We start from the raw sequence: 16,949 nt of genomic DNA, 5'->3' as shown, positions 1-16,949 counted from the left end.
AACAAACTTTAAAATACAAGCTTTTATAAAAGGAAAATATAGCTCCGTGAAAATGTGAAAACAGATTAAAGCAAACAAAAGGAGATAAACAACTCCTTCTAAACTAATTTGACGTAACCCAGAGGTGTTCTGGTGTTATATGCCTTACATTAAAGCGTTGCCATAATGTACATTTTTAACGATAGTGTTACCAGTCTGTCAGTAAAACGTATAACGTTGCACTTTGACCAGTAGAGGGCTGCAAGAGTCCATCAAATGCATAGACCGCATATAAAGAAACATACTAGTTATGACCAAACCAAGAGGAAACGTTGATATTAAAATTGTAGTGTCAGTTATACTTTGATAAAAGTATTTTCTTAAAGAAGTTAAAAGAAGTTTAAATTTTACTCTCACACACAGAAAGCTAAACTTTCTAATTTTAAGTTCTGACCCTAGTAGTTCTGTTGATAGACTGTAAATAAAAGATGGATGTTGCCACCGTGACATCATAAACAGTATAAAACATGGACATGGTTTATGGGTCATAAATATGAACCCACTGGAGAAGTGTCTTGAACCTGCAATCTATCCGTAGGCCACCAGATGGTGATAGCTGTTGTTTGCAAAAAAGACCTTGGGGCATGTTGAGGTTTCTCATGTAAAGTCACGTGCTCATTGCTCAATAATTGTCTGCCATATTGGGCATGATATAACCACCGGTTGGTAGAAAAAGGTGCAACTTTCACTTTGTAGCAAATGATCTACATTTCTGATTCGCTTCACACTTTTCACTGTTTCACTACAGCCTGGAGAGCAGCTGGGAAGTGTTCATAGAGAAAACCATCTCTTTCATTATTTTTAAAAATAAAAAGTTGAAGTGAAAAGAAATAAAACAGTTTTTTTATGCAGTAAAATTTGGAATGTTAAGATTGGAGTTTTTGGAAATTGATTTGCTTTTGCCTCTCCACTAGTAAATGCTAGTTTCAGTCTTGTGTTGGCTTAATTTGGGATTATTTTCCATCTCGTTGAGATGATGAAAGCAGACATTTTTCTATAAAAATATTTAGAAATATATTAAAAACTATAGTTTGTAATAAGCTGTCTATGTTTTTGGGTTTTTTTGCTGTTGTTTTCATCTGTTGGTGTGTGTGGTGTGTGTCTATTCCGATGTGCCTGCATTAGTTTACATCTACAAACATACTATAGACTTACAAGACTCAAACACATTAACTGTCATAACCCTCATTACCATTAATAGTCACAGCAACAGCAGCATGATTTGCATTAACGCTGTCATAAATCATTTTATTGAATGGAATTAAATCAGTGAAGGTCCAGCGAGCATGAAATGCAAAGACAGTACTGGCCAACGTGGGCATAGCTGCTTGTTTTAGGCTTTCAAGAAGAAAAATAAAGCTGTGTCTGATTTCATAGAGAGAAGAACTTAATGAAAAATAAATGGAAAGGGGATGTAAGTGTGAAGTTTTAATCAATACTAACTCCTTTAAGGCTTGTTTGGTATTACAGAAATAAGCAGATTAATGAAATAGTTCTGTCAGACAAACCCGCTTGGGTATTCTGGCCTCTAAAACAGTCTTTTAAATCACCCTAAAAAGCCATAAAAAAGTCATACTCTGTAATCTTCAATGCCAATACACAGTTTAAATGAAAGAAACCATTGGCTCGGTTTTATGGGTATTTCCAGCCATTAATGTACCACAGAGCACCCCAAAACAACAGCACTAGTTTTCCAAGACAAATGTTCTGGTTTCTCAGAAGATATTGAATTCTACCAAAACTGAGAAGAATCCTAAATACTATGAACATAATTGACTCATATTCACAAAGCATTGCTGTTTGCAGCCGCGAGGAGCCTTTATGATTCTGATCAGTGCGGGGAGAAACAACTCTAAAGGTCAAGTGGAGCCAGAATTGGTCGTTCACCAGCCTCATCTGCTCAAATCTAATTTGTGAGTTAGTAAAGCAGCCTGCATGCTGTGCCGAAGATGACTTTTGGATTCAAGTCAATATCATGGCTTGGGGACAAGAGAGCCATTTGATGAGACATAAACATTCATGCTTACAGTGCAGACACCACTAACGCTGGCTCTTGATGAGTAAGTGAAGAATTCACTTTATTATTAAATATCTATTTATATGAAAGCTTCTTTAAGCCAAGTCTGCCACTGACTATGCAAGCAGCTAAAGCTCTACTAGAGTTGACCTTCTTCCGCCATAAGAGGGGATCCACCTCAAAGGATGTAAGGAAAAGATCTGACCAGTATTGCAAATTATGCATATCTGGGGGTTTTTGTTGTTGTTGTTTTTGCTGACATAAGTTCATTAAGTAACATGGAAAAACTAATGAATGGATTATTTAGCATGCATACCTTGACATATATGTTTCACTCTGTGACAATACAGCCAGACCTCCTTTACAGCATCAATGTAAAACTCATTTTGTATCATTTACCAGGTACAGCCCACAAGTTTAATTGCATATTTAAACTTTGAGACATTTTGATATAAGAAAAATAATGTTCAGTTTCAAAAGTATATCTTGGTTTTTCTACATGGTAAAGAAATGCTGCTGGGAAATCTGTCAGTATGACTTAAAGATGTACAAATTACAGAAAAAAGTTCATCCATGTGCACAATGGATACTGTGGAATGGATACACAGTATATCAACCCCCCCCCCCCCCCCTCCCCTCCGAGAAATTTCTGTGGTAGACAGTACAAAACACAAAAATAGCATCAATAGCCATAAACCTTTATCAAAAGGCAAAAGTGTAAAACTCACGAAAATACAGTTAAAAGTTATCTATGCCTTTGTCGACAGTTTCCAAAGCTGTCCAGTGGGGCAGGATTGGAGTCTTTGCCAGACTGATTTTGGTCCCTAAGCCTTATGTTTGACACCCCTGCTTTAGCGTGTGGAATAGAGTTAATGAAGTGGATCATGTGATGTGGAGTCTGAAGAATAGTATGCTGTAAGCTAGTTTTTGGTTATCTAAGACAAATTCAATACCTACAAACAAATCAGACAGCAGCCAGTGTTTAGCACCATGAATAGTTGTGTTGTCCCTCACAGGTGAATGCCTGCGGGCTACTTTGTACTGACTTTGTAGTTACTTTGAAACTCACGAGCTGCATAAAAAACCCATTTAATTAAGCGACATTTATATGGTACAGTCTGTTAGCGCAACAAAACTTTACTAGCATGCTTTATTTGTTCTCCGCGGAGTACTATATCCAATATTATTAAAGTTTCCAGCTTCAGAGACCGTTGTCAACAGCAACCAAATGCAACCCCATCCTTTTTAAAACAATTCCCTTAAAGAACACTGAGCATTTCCTTTACGCTCAGTGGGGACCTTTCTTGGTGTTTCAGCAGCGCCAGTCCCAGAATATGGCCAATAATGTTGCTGAGGGGCGGGGAGCAGCGCGGTCTGCAGACCCACTGAGTCTGGCGGGGTGCCGAGGAGAGGCAGCAGGCAGCGGTAGCAGAGATGGGCTCACACCTTTGAATCACAAATCAGCACCCCCACCCCTACCCCAGTCAAGCATCTCGGGAGACACTGGAAGACCAATTTTTGGAGGGGGTTTTGCTGGTGTTCCTCATTAAGACCGGTAGACTACAGCTACCAAGAAGCAGGAGCGGCAAGGGTTATAGTTGCATTGTGACGTTCAGCACTCCTGTCGTCTCACCTGCACTGCCGGTGAAGAGGTCCGCTGTGATAAAGATGCATCCAGATAAGTACCTACCTGAGCTGGTGTCCGAGAAAAACAGCCTGGACCCCTCCTTTGTGCATGCGGTGCGCCTGCTTGCAGAAGGTAAGTGAAGTATATGTGTGTATATATAGAATATATATCTTTTTTCAAGTCTAATGCACTCTGAATGTTGGACTTGGCGACAGTCACGATGTTCATTCTAACGTGAAAGCACAATTGCATTGAATTTTGGGGCAGTACAGTGAGCTGATGTGAGCTTGTTTTTAACACACTTTTAGTGCTTGCGTGGCGACAGTTGAATTATCTGTGCTGTGCGTTTAATGTAGACACTGCTCTTCGGCTCCAGTGAGGAACTTTTGTTGGGTTTTCCCCAAAACTTCAAGTGAACAAATGCTGTGAGCAGAGACAATAAAGTATGTGTACAGTCAGAGGGGGTTATTGTAACCCCACTGTCCGCCAAGATCAATGCGCTGGCTCACATAAAATAAAGCGAATGTCTTCCTTGAGGATTTCTCGTTGACTTCAGGGCAAGAATAATCAAAAAGGTGCCACATTCGTCAGTCCAACAATCATAGTACTGTATTAAGGTAAACGTGCTCTTAATCCTGTTATAATACTGTGTACTGCCAGCCAGTATTTTTTCTGTTAAATATGTGTGGTCACTTATCAAGCCAAATATCAACTCTAATATCTAATATTTTAATTATTCCACGTGAGCTTAACCTTGGAGGCTAAAATCAAAGTGTTTGTAATTATTGCATCATGAGTCATAGATTTTTGACTGAACGAAAATTGATAGATGCACACCTCCTCTTACAGGATAAATGCCATCAAGGTAATGGAGAACAGAAAATGTCAGTGAAACATGCTGTAAAGCCTTTCCTCCAGAATAATGTTACTGTATGTCAACAGAGTGCCGCAATCAGCCTGCAGCATTTAAAGTACTTTGTAGCCTTCATCTCATTCACATGCTGAGAATGTGTCACTTCTGATAGGAAGTGTGTCACCTCAAAGTGAACACAAAAACTCAGCTCAGCTCATTCAGCCCAGAGATGCAACTTTTGCATTTTCTCGTAGACTGCGCGGTCTCTCTTCCTGTAATTGCACAAGTCTGGTTGATGTGCAGTGCTATAAAAGCTTGGATAAAGGTTTGAGTGACGTGCTACTGGAGTGAAAGGCTGAATGATTATCATAAATGTGAATGGATTAACCTGTGTGGACTTACCAGGAACGTATTCCTGTACAAAACAATATATCAGCCATAAAATGACAAAATTAAACATAAAATGCCATCATATGTTACATGACTGTAAAACACTCAGTGAAATGCTTTCTACTGGTTTTCCTGTGTGCTAAAAATGTTGGTGATTCTGAAGGCAGTTGATTTAACTAATTTATTTGATCATGCGTGTATGCTAATTTTGGATTCTGACATGTTTGTTTAAAAATGTAACGTCACACTTTGTGTTAATTAGCTGCTGGACGGGGTGTGTGCGCGATCTGCTGTTCGTCCCCTTGAGCTTTCCTGTTGAAATGTGTTGATGAGACACCTGACACTCCCATTCTTGTCGCTAACTGGGATCCAGATGGGATCATCGGTCACACAGTACACTTTGCCATATGTACTCAAGCCTAACTCACACAGCCAGGATGCAATCAAAGAATGCCATCCACCACTATGAACTGCAATTAGCATGTTACATGAGGATACCTATGTTTTTGTTTTTTTTACTGACTTTTTTCTCAGAGCAGTTTCAACAGTTCACAACAAATACGCACACTACAATGCCCCATAATTAACAATACAGTACTGTCTTCAATATTAGAGTACAATATTGTAAAAAAAAAAAGAAGTATATAATACATTGCAATGCATTTGTCTGAGAAGAATGCTGTTGGCAAAGTCAGTAAACAAAAACCTCTCTGTATTCATCAAACACAAAAGTGGCCAATCAGTATAATAAACTGTCAGTTCAGTCAGTCTTGCAATGTCCAAAACAATCAGCCGTGGGCAGCATGTGAAAAAATGTTCAGCACAGACTTGTTATCTTGTGTTGTCAGTCTATGGGTGTCAGTGGACAGCAAGATAAACTGCGTTTACAGATTTACAGCTATTTATCACTGAATATCAAAGCATGTAATCCCGTGTTATTAACATCATGCACAATCGACAGCATAACATGGATTAACCATGGTCACAGTTAGCATCTCCATATTTATGAAATGAATTATTTACTGTTTGTGTTTATGTTATGTTGCTTCTAAAACCGTTTGTCTTTCTTTGAGCTGATTTAAAACTCTTTGGAACAAAGCTCCAGTCCGCGGCTGTAAACCACGGGTGGGTGGGGATAATTCTCTTGTCGAGCTGAAACTAAGCTTTCTCTTATGAAGCAGCAAGGGTTGTTAGACAGAATGTGTGAATATATTGGTATATTATACAATCAAAACTGTATGCAGAGTATTTTGAAACTGCTACAACTTTGCTCCACAATCTCAAATGAAGATTTTTTTTCTTGGACATGCTGCATGAGGCTAATGATTCCTCAGACTGACAGATAAGAGTCACTTCTTTCAAGTTTTGCACTTTAAGTTTCCTCAGCCTAAAGAACTGTGTAGTTAGTTTGAACGTGGGCTCATGTCAGTGTAAAGAAAGGCAAGCCTTTAATAGATCCCAGTGGTTTTCTTTGTAAGGCTTGCCTACATGCCATGCAGCCTCATCTTGCCATGAAAACCGGTGGGATTTCTAATAAGGCAGCAAGCAAAGCAGACAGGGAGACAGACAAGAAAACTGTCTGTTAAGAAAAAAACTAAATGTGTGCACTACTCTGTCATTCCATTTCTGAAAGAGGCATTTCTCCATGTCAAGATAGTGTATATTTTCACTAAGCATTGTAAAAGGGTATATATTATCTCAAATACAAGTGCTGCTAGCGAGAGTGACAATGCAAATAAAATCTGCATGAAATTTGAAGGATGTAGACTTCTCTGAATCCAATCGGAATGTAGATATGGAGGAGGCCCAACACCATGCCAAGTGCAATTTTAGACATTAGCATAGTTTGGGCTCAAAATACACTTTAATCTGCATCTTGAAGAACTTTTCTTCTCAGTTTGTTCATTTTCTCCTTACATTTAGTTACTGCTATTAGTATATGAGCACTCAAGGTTTCCACTGATTCCTCTCCTGCACTTTCTGGACTTACGTTTAAGTTTGATTATCAAGATAATGCTTCAAAAATCTTCTTCAATACATGAGCTTGCTTTTTGCATAGTTAAGAATACACTTAGAGCACATATTGCAGAGGTATAAGCACTCTTCAGAAAGCACACAGACGCTTATAAATTTCTCGTTTCAATGAGTATGCTTTTTATAAAACTGTGATTAAATAGTATTAAGCAATAAAAAAATCAGCAGGAAATGGAAAACTTTATTAATTTTTTTGGTGGAAAAAACAACCTGTGGTGATTGTACACAACCACAAACACACAGTTAAATTAATAATGTGGTAATATTCTTCCACTCTCCACACACGCATAAATCAAACAGAGTTACGATTTCAGTCTCCCACAACATTCCCACATTTAAGTAAATTTGCAGTCTCTAGAGCTACATGACAACCACTTAGTTTCTTTGGTTTAATTAAGTTGCTGAATTTGTTTACAAGGTGGTAGTGAGACCTATGCTGTGATTTATGGTTCATAGACGGTGGGACTAACAGAAAGACGGGAGGTGGAGCTGGAGATGGTACATGCTGAGATTTTGACTGCGAGAGTCCAGGACGGGCAGGATTAGAAATGAGTACATCAGAGGGACAGCTGAGGTTGAGCGTTTGGGGAAAAAAGCATGAGAGGCAACAGTGAGACGGTTTAGACATGTGCGGAGGAGGGATAGAGGACATATGAGAAACGAGGGACAAAATTATCCTTCAGTTTAACTTTTTTTGTGTTTCCTGCCTCTTTGGAGCTAAAAGGACCACTCAAAAACATGGAATATCATTGCAAAGGCCAGGATGTCCTCGATTGGGGACATCAGGACTTATTAGGGTAGCTCAAATATGTCAAAAGATATAGAGCAATGTACATTACAGAAGACATAAATGAGTGGACTGTGTCTCAGGAGGTTACTGGACCGTTGATGTTGAATATGGAACTGCCAGGCAGAAGAAGAGGAAGACCATAGAGGAGGTTCATGGATCTAATGAATGCAGAAGGTTGGTGTGACAGAAGAGGATGCAGGGGACGGGGTGATTTGCTGTGGCAGCAAAGGGAATAGCCGAAAGAGGAAGGAGATTAATTTGTTCCGATGCACTTTATGGCACTACACTGTATTCTAAATGATGGTGCATACTTTGAGTTTGCATTGTTTTGTCACTGATTTATAGAAGCTGCATTAATTACTTATTAATTAATATTGCCTTTGTGATTTACCAGTCCTTCCTGGTTTGAGCTAAGGAAGAGGTTGAGGGTGTTGCTGGTGGAAATGCAGAGGCCAACCAAATGGACTGAACCAACCAACCAGTTTAGTTATTGTCTCGCTGCTTTCTTCCTTTGCATTTAAATGGTTTAGTCCGCTAATGTATATCTTGAGTTGTTTGTTAAGATAAGGTTTTGTTAAGTTAAGCAGTGTTATGGAGTAAAGTTCTGCTTAGTTTACCTCTATTATGGGTCTATTTCAGTTTTTATCTATTTCTGACATTACTTTTTCTTTGGATTAGAATAAAACACACTCTTTAAAAATTACACCTGTGCCTGTATATCCTTTATTTGCTTGGTACCTTACACACCGATTTGTAAGGCATCAGTTCTGTTTGGTACACAGATGGCTTGTAGAATGTTCAAGACACTTTTGAAAACTTACCACAGTTTTTCTGCACATTTAGTTAATCTCAGCATCTCCTTGGGGAATACCACATCCTGCTGTTCTTCCTGTTCTTCTTGTTGCTGAAGATAGTGTTTTTATGATTCAGGCGGGATGTTTGAGCTCATTGTCATGCTGCAGAATTTGGGACCAGTCGGAGTTCCTCCTTACAGAGAATGGATGAGAAGCTAAACATCCAAGGTGCCTTAAACTTTTCACTGTATACCTCACATTCTGATGTGGCTAATACTTTGCCACAGAGAGCCATTATATCTGTGAACACTAAGAATTGATTTTCACTTATCTTTCTCTCTCGTTTATAAATGGTTGCTTATATTTTCAGCACATCCATTACAGCGTGCTCAGTATCCAGCAGTGACCCACCTCGCTGTGACACATAAACAGCACCCCATGTGTTATGACCTATCAAAAGGACACAAAAATTACATTTCAGGGGTGGGTGAGACATTGAAATTACATTTTTCAGTATTTAGCCGACACCCTTATCAAGAGTGACTTACAATGAGTGCATGGGTCGAATAAGATTAAATTCCAAGGTCACTAGCATCTTGAGCAACAGAAATGAGCCAAAGCCGCAGCACTCAGACAATAGATATTAGATAACAGATTATATTACTGTGTGTCTTGAATGTTCACATATCACAGGGAACTTACAAATAAGGCAGTAGGAGACAGAGAAAAATGTAACCCCAAAAAAAGTCAGAGTGCCCACCCATGCAAATGTGCAACAATACCAGAAAAATCTTCCATCAAAACGATTGTTTCTATCTTGTCATTGTAATCACGTCATGAGCGGATTTTAAAATGCACATTTCCTTGCTTTTCATATGTAAATGATATGATTAGTAATTGCTCGTTCCACTTTCATCACACATTCTGAAAATATAATGCTTACACTAGAAATTTACAACTTCAACAGTCTGCCAAGTGCTACATTTGCCTAAGTGCAGCTCGGCTGAAAACACATAAACAGCATGTGGCCAAACAGAGGAGCACATTTCCAACATTTTAATATTCATCGGTCAAAACTGTTAAAAAGAGCCAAAGCTAATTGCATGTCTTGCTGTTCACTCCCCCCACTAGGTCCACTCTGGCCAGGCGAAGCGCTACTGCTTCCTCTTTCTGTATTTGATGTGAACAAGCAATCACTTATTGGAGAGTAATTGCACTGATTTATTTTTTCCATTGTGAAGTCATTATTCTAGATATACTATTCACTGGCTAAAAGAAATCAGTGAATAATTTAGCTGTCTAACTAATGGGAGTGCTCGACAATGCCCACAATGCACTAAAGCACATAAAGTAATAATCACTCAGTTCAGCACTGACTGGTTCACCACTGTGTAAATCAAAGATTTTTGAGAATTTTAATATCAGTCAGCGAGTCTCTAATCTTACCTTAATTGACTTTTCCAACAGATTTTAGGGATTAAGGGAAACTTAAAACAAATCAGCAGATGAATTCTGCACATCTGTAAAGTACAGAAAGACCTTCAATCCTTGCAAAGTGAAAATACAACCGCAAACATACAAACCTTGTACAACTGAGGGAGTCTGAATATGTCGTCTAGCAATTTTTGTCTGCAGTTTTTTTTTAATACTCATCAATCAGTCTGCAGATTATTCAAGGTCTGAAGTCTTTCAACCAGCTTTGCAAAATAAAAAAAAGAGCAGAGTGAAAAGAGGAGGATGCTTGCTGAGTGTATTGTTTGTCTATACAAAGCACATGTCAGATTCCAGGACATCCTGAGCTTGCTCTGCGTTGGATGTCTTGATATACATCATGTATTTAATCTGTGCTGAATTGAAGTTGATCAGACCTGCAGAAGTGGACGGATATAATTTTGATTGGATTCACTTTGTCTTGGTAGCTGGGGATCAGTCCACCAGGGCCTCTGTTCCTGGCCACCGCCCAGCATGCAGTGCACCTGACCTCTACTGTGTCTCCTGCAGGTGGTGGGCCCATGTCCCTTTTTCGCGCTGTGCCTGGCCGGCCCCATGGACTAAGGCCTGGCCTCTAGACGCTTGCACCCAGGCACCCAGGGTGGGGCCCTGGTAACCTGGGCAGGGTGAACTGTTCCCTTGATGTTCTACTCATAGGGGTCTTCTGAATCGCTCTTTGTCCGGTCCCTCACCCAGGACCAATTTGCCATGGAAGACCCTACCAGAGGGCAAAAGCCCCTGGACAACATAGCCCCCTGGATCCCTGGGACACACAAACCCTCCACCACAATAAGGTAGCAGGTCCTGGGTCCTGAGGCAGGACACGGGGGAGGCTGGCCTGAGAATGCCTTTGTGTTCCCCCAGACAAGCTGGAGGAGGTGGGTGGGAGAGAGAGGTCTGGGCTTCTCTTCTTATGCTGCTGCCCCCGCAACCCGGCCCCGGATAAACCGAAGAAGATGGATGGATTCATTATGGTGACTCATTTTACCACCATACATCTGCTATCTCTGGATTTACGTTTTTCTTTATTCACATCAGATTCACACAACATCAACAGAAAATCTGAGAAATAAGCACAGTGTAACCTCACCAAAATCATCTAAGACCTGCTGGCACACACCTTTTTAAAAAAAAAACAAACCCAAAACAATGGCTGCTAGTCAGCAGTAGAACAAACTGCATAATCAAAAAATAGCCTTTATGGCAACAACAATAACTGGAAACCAGTGAAACAGTCCACAGACTTGGTATCTTGGTTACTTTTAAAAAAAAAAAAATCCATTACTTTTAAAACTCTAATAATCTTACAGATATTTTTTTAATGTTTGCTATTTATGTCAAGTCTGCAGTCTATGAGAACTGCTTACACATCACTTGTAATTAGCTGTTTTCTGCTTAAACCTGTTCAGGCCCATTAAATTCTTAAATTAATTTGTAATTTCCCTTTTTTTTAATTAGTTGAGCTAATCTTTTTAATGTTCCCTCTGGGTTACGCTTTCCCCAGGTTGAGAATCAGTGCAGTAAAGCTACAATGTGAGGAAAAATAGTCGGGCATCAAATGATGCCTTCAATTCTCCTTCTTCTGCTGTCACTGAACTGCTAATGGGAAATGGGATATTTTTACTTTGCTTTGAAACAAGATTAAGTTAGGATTGTCTATCAAGTTTTCTTGTGGTGCAGATGGTTTACTTAGAGCAACAAGTTGCTGGGAGAAAAAAAAACATACAGCTAAATCTGACATCTGAATTTCAAATACAAACTAGGTGATTTATTTGTGAAGACAGGTTTGCATGACATCTTTATAGTGTCCAAGATAAATAAACTTCAAGCTGTTTCTCAGTCTCTGTTGATGCTCTCTGTTGTCACATACAGCAGATGTATTTAACTTTAAGCTACGGCAGGCTGACTGGGCATATTTTCTTTTTTCTCAGCAAAACTCTGTCTCTTAACTTGTACAGTTGCACACATTTATGTGCTAGCTGCCCAGTAAATCCAACATTTTTTTCAGCCGTGGCTGCTGAGAAGCTCTGCTGAAGCAGTTTGGGCAGTGCAACAAAGAAGATCAAGAGCACCACAATAGTCACTGAGAGTCTTTTACTCATTTAGCTCCCCAAATGAGATTTTTTTTCTGTCCAGTGTGCAGACTGTAACCAGTGACCTTCAAAGCACATTCTTGCTCCTCTGATCTTTAGTCTCCTTTTGCTTCCTGCTATTTTGACAAAGATGATATCAGTGTGAGTGTGTCTCGGGATTTATAGATTGCAAGCCTGTTTTTTCTCTTTCTTTTCCTTTATATGCAATTGCCTCTTTGGTTCACCTGCAGTTTGCAGACCAGAATAAGTGTCTATCCCATCAATCCTCATCCCAGCAGCAACACATAAGTGCTACCAAACTACTGTATGAAACAACCATCACAATAAAATGTTAACAGATTTCTTCTTAAAGCATCTGAAAATGTCATCTGAAAAATAGCCTGATTGTTATCATTTTAGTGCAATCCACATTAGTCTTCAAAGGATTTTTTAAATTATCCTCTGATTCAATAAATGTCGTTTTATATCATTTCCAGAAAACAGTATTTTTGTTATGTTTATATGGTGACACCAACTGGGGTCATTTTGATCCCAATATTTTTGTTTATCTCTCAAAATAAAATGAGTCGATTTGACCGTAACAACAAATAGCTCTCAAATGGATATTTTGCAGATGAACTATGAACACATCGTGCTTCAGGCAGTTACAGGGCACAACTCGGCAAAGAGTACAAGAGGAAATTTATGTCCACATCTGCCTCCTTTAAAATGACTAACAGAGTGGCAAAAAATGCTTGCCTACCCAGCAGAAAGTAGATGATACTTTTAAAAAAGTCCCTAAGGTAAACACAAAGTCAACTTCCATCTGTTATCAAAAAATGTTTTGTTGACCCATCCACTGACCCGAACCTCATCTCTGAGGTTGCTTCACTAAAAGGCTTTGTTAATCGAAGGAAAAAAAACATTGTTTAAAATCTATTAGGCACAGAGGTATTTAAACTAAATGTCTGACTGGCTAAAACAACAGGTTATAATTTAATTTTAACCACCAGCATGCTAACAATTGCTAGAAAGCAATGAATAAACAATGAACGTCAGTAGATATGGGTTTGGGGTTTTTTTGTTTGTTTTTTGATAATGCCAATAGAGAAAAAGTTAAAGGATCACAAGTTTGTACAATTTACAATCAACTGATTGACTGTGACATCCCCATGGCTAGCGTAACTAAAAACAGACTAGCTTCCTCAGATAGCATGCTTCATTTTCATTTTTAGCGCTTTACTCTTTGTTTTCCACTGTATGAAAAGCCAAAGTAATTCAAAATATGAAAGTGTGTTGAGCTGCATTTGGTTTATCTCCTTTGGCAAAATGTTATTTTTACAAAGTCGTATTATGTTAGCTCCTCTTATCTGGGGACACTTGTCTGGTGTAAAGTGTCACATAAGGAGGGGTGAATCAGCTATGTTGAGGGAAATAAAAGGTTGGAGGGGTCTTGTTTACCTGTGCTCTCCACAAGCAGCATTAGGTGCAGTCTGCTTTCAGTGGCAGGTAATGAAGGTCTGGGTGAGTGTTGCTCAGTGTTTGCTTGGTTTACATAAAGCTGTCCTTTCTGTCACTGCCGCTCTGGGCTACATTGAAAAATATGGTTTTGCATATTTTTGATACAAGTGGAAGTGATCTGATAAAAATACAAGGTTTTGTGTAATATAAGAAAGTCTTTTAGAAGCAATGAACAAAACCTTATTTTTTTACATCCTTATATGAAAAAAAAAAATCAAAGCTTATTTAATCCTCTAAAAAGCTAAAAAGGCACCCTCTCATTTGCTTGCGCCCACTTTTCATGAACTCCATTTTTTTCCCAGACGGTTCTGCAGCTCTGGTGAGAGTCATCTCAGAGAAACTGCAAAAAAGAGACAACATGATCCAATTTAAACGATCTTCCTCGGACAATCAGGCACAATCAGAGATTGTGTAGAGTGGGAAGAAATTGGTTCATTTCGGGCTGTTGAATTTTCGTCTATGTGATTTCACAGACAGTAGTGAAGAAAATCAACTTCACTTCATAAAACTGCAAAAGCTAACTCTCTAAAAGACCCGGAACATTGAGCTAAAGCTTTGAATGTTCACATGGTCGAATTGAGACATTTCGTGTTTTTCAAGTCAATTTAGTCAATCAATTTAAATTTAAAATCTTACATATTTGTTTTGAACGGTTCAATACTCCCTTCTAAACAAATTCCTGAATTTCTATATATAAACTCAGGAGTAGTCACATCTATGAGTTTCTGTGATGCAACAACTTACAATTATTGATAATTAGTCACAAAGCAGGGTATAGGCACAACAAACAGCTTCATTTCTAAATGCCTTTTTAGCCTTGCAGCTCAGGTGTTGTAAAAAATTGTCCAAAGATATCATTGTTCAGGGAGTCCTTCCGCTCCTGTCAAACTGATATAGTATGCTGAACTGGGCACCTAATATCCACCTTTCATCTTTCATCTTATTGCAATAAGGCTGGGGATGCACAAAATGACTTTTGGGTCAATTTGCACAAGATTTGCCTACCTTGCAGATTTATAAGGAGAAACAGTGCAGTTTGATTGAAACCAATGATCTGCAAATAGGATCCTAATATCTTACTTTACATATCTAATCTTAACCGCCCCAAATGGCTTTTACCTGCTAATATCTAACGTTTTATATGTTTAAGCCAACATCTACATAAGTCCTGTGCTGCGTTGGAGAGACTCCTGACAGCCCGCAAGAGCTCAGTTCGTAATGAAGTGAGGTAGTGCAAGCTGAGTGTGACTGACTCTATTGTTATTTTGATTGGAATTACTGGATCATGAGATTGCAGGGCCTGATGTGAAAGGACATATCAGGAGTCAGCGGGATTATCTTTTGTTATTAAGTGTGCAATGTGAGCATATTTACAGCTGACATAAGAAATAGTCAGCAAAATATTCAGCGTGTGAGTTAAATTTCTGCTAATGTGTTCCTGGTCTAAAATGACGCTGTTTTGTTGTGATTCTGCAGTTGCTTATTGGCTGATGCTTTTTCAGTTACATAACAAACTCATTATTATCTCATCTGTTTTTTTTTTTTACTTATTTTGTGTCTCCGCAGAGATCGAAAAGTACGAAGGTGATGAATTAAGAAAAGATGGTGACACCAAGAAATACCTAGACATTATCAGCAATAAAAACATCAAGCTCTCCGAAAGAGTTCTCATTCCTGTCCAACAGTATCCAAAGGTAAGAGACATAACAGCTCTACAGGGTCCTACATTTTATTTTTTATTTTCTTCGGAAATGTGCAAGTGATCCGAACAATTAAACTGTGATGGAAGTGCAAGAAGAACAGAGTATGTGTTATATTTTTTCAGTCATTTTAGCAGCATTTTAGTCTCCCCTCCAGGTCGGCTTCACCTGTTCACAACTCCTACTTCTACACTAAAATCCCCATGAGCCTCAAACTGGCTATTAGAAAGTCACCGGATGCTGTCTGTTTATTTTGATGTAGTCACCAAAAACCAAAGTTTTCAGCAGACTAAAGCACCCAAGGGTACAGTGAGGAACAGTAACCATAAATCACTCTATGACACTGCTCTGTATCTGAGTTATGCAACGTCAGTACTGACAAAGTCTGAAACGTGGCCTAATGAGGCTGCTCCGTCAGGCAGCTAAGCAACACACAGCTGCTTGAGGAGCAGCAAAAGGCTGTACTGCCACTGCAGTCACGGAAAGCTCCACTGCCCTTGAGTCCAGACATTCATGAAAAAGCCTTTAATACACTTCATACTCACGCTGTACTTTCCTGTCTTTTTTTTCCTTGTCATAACATCTCTGATTCTAGCTGACATTAAGATGTTGTATTATGTGTATAATAATATGTATTATTATATGTTTTATTTAATTTTGAGAAACCTGATTTTTGTTAGGCACACTTGTTTAACTTTTCTGTAACGCATATCTAACTAGCCAATCGGATGGCAGCTGTTCAGTGCATTTAGATTTGTAGACATGGTCAAGACGACCTGCTCAAGTTCATTCTCAGCACCAGAATGTAGAAGAAAGGTGATTTAAGTGATTCTGGAGGTGGCATGGCTGTTTGTGCTAGACGGCTGGGGCCAGTATTTCATAAACTGCTGATCTACTGGGATTTTCACCACACAACCGTCTCTAGGGTTTACGGAGAATGATCAGAAAAGTCAGAGGAAGTTTTCTGTGTGAAAATATCGTGTTGAGGTCAGAGGAGAATGGCCAGACTGCTTTGAGATAGGAAAGCAGTAACAGTATCACATGTAACCTTTAATCAGATGGGCTACAGCAGCAGACGACCACACTGGGTGACACTCTTTTCAGCTAAAAATGGGAAACCAAGGCTACTGTTCTCACAGACTGACCAAAACTGACAACAGAAGATTGGAAAAATGTTGCCTGGTCTGATGAGTCTTGATTTCTGCTACAGCATTTGGACAGTAGGGTCAGAATTTGGCATAAGCAAGATGAAAGCATGGCTCCATCCTGCCTTGCATCAATAGATCAGGCTGGTGGTGGCAGTGTAATTGTGTAGGGAATATTTTCTTGGCACACTTTGTTCCCCTCAGTACCAACTGAACATCGTTTAAATTACCACAGCCTACCTGTGTATCCATTTTTTAACCACAGTGTACCTATCCTCTGATGGTTCCTTCCACTTTTACCACTAAGCTACATTGCTAAAGAAAAATGGATGTACAATTTATAGCCTAGTTTACCTCATCAAAATGGGATTTTAGAACACAGTCTTCCTCTTTCATTCCTCTAACCACCCTCTTGAAACTACCATATTTTTACATATCAACATACCTGCTCACATCTTCCATAATGTTTAAAAGTA

General features: G+C 39.1%; 1 protein-coding gene across 3 annotated transcripts in view; it reads left to right on the top strand.

Annotated features, from left to right (window-relative positions):
- Window positions 1–3,463: 3,463 nt before the first annotated feature.
- khdrbs2 (KH domain containing, RNA binding, signal transduction associated 2) overlaps window positions 3,464–16,949 on the top strand; it is a 66,459-nt gene continuing 52,973 nt past the window's right edge. For 2 of the 3 annotated variants that reach the window (XM_087849719.1, XM_087849720.1), the window contains exon 1: window positions 15,059–15,322. In XM_087849719.1, coding sequence (XP_087705845.1) covers window positions 15,059–15,322 — 264 coding nt within the window. Of the gene's footprint in view, window positions 3,816–15,058; window positions 15,323–16,949 lie in introns of those variants that run through there. The other variant, XM_087849721.1, reaches the window with a different exon arrangement.

The sequence above is a fragment of the Neolamprologus brichardi genome, chromosome 13, assembly GCF_056152115.1.
Source record: "Neolamprologus brichardi isolate AB-2024 chromosome 13, ASM5615211v1, whole genome shotgun sequence".
Taxonomy (NCBI): domain Eukaryota; kingdom Metazoa; phylum Chordata; class Actinopteri; order Cichliformes; family Cichlidae; genus Neolamprologus; species Neolamprologus brichardi.
The sequence above is the reverse complement of the archived record's forward strand: the minus strand, read 5'-3'. Positions and strand labels throughout refer to the sequence as shown.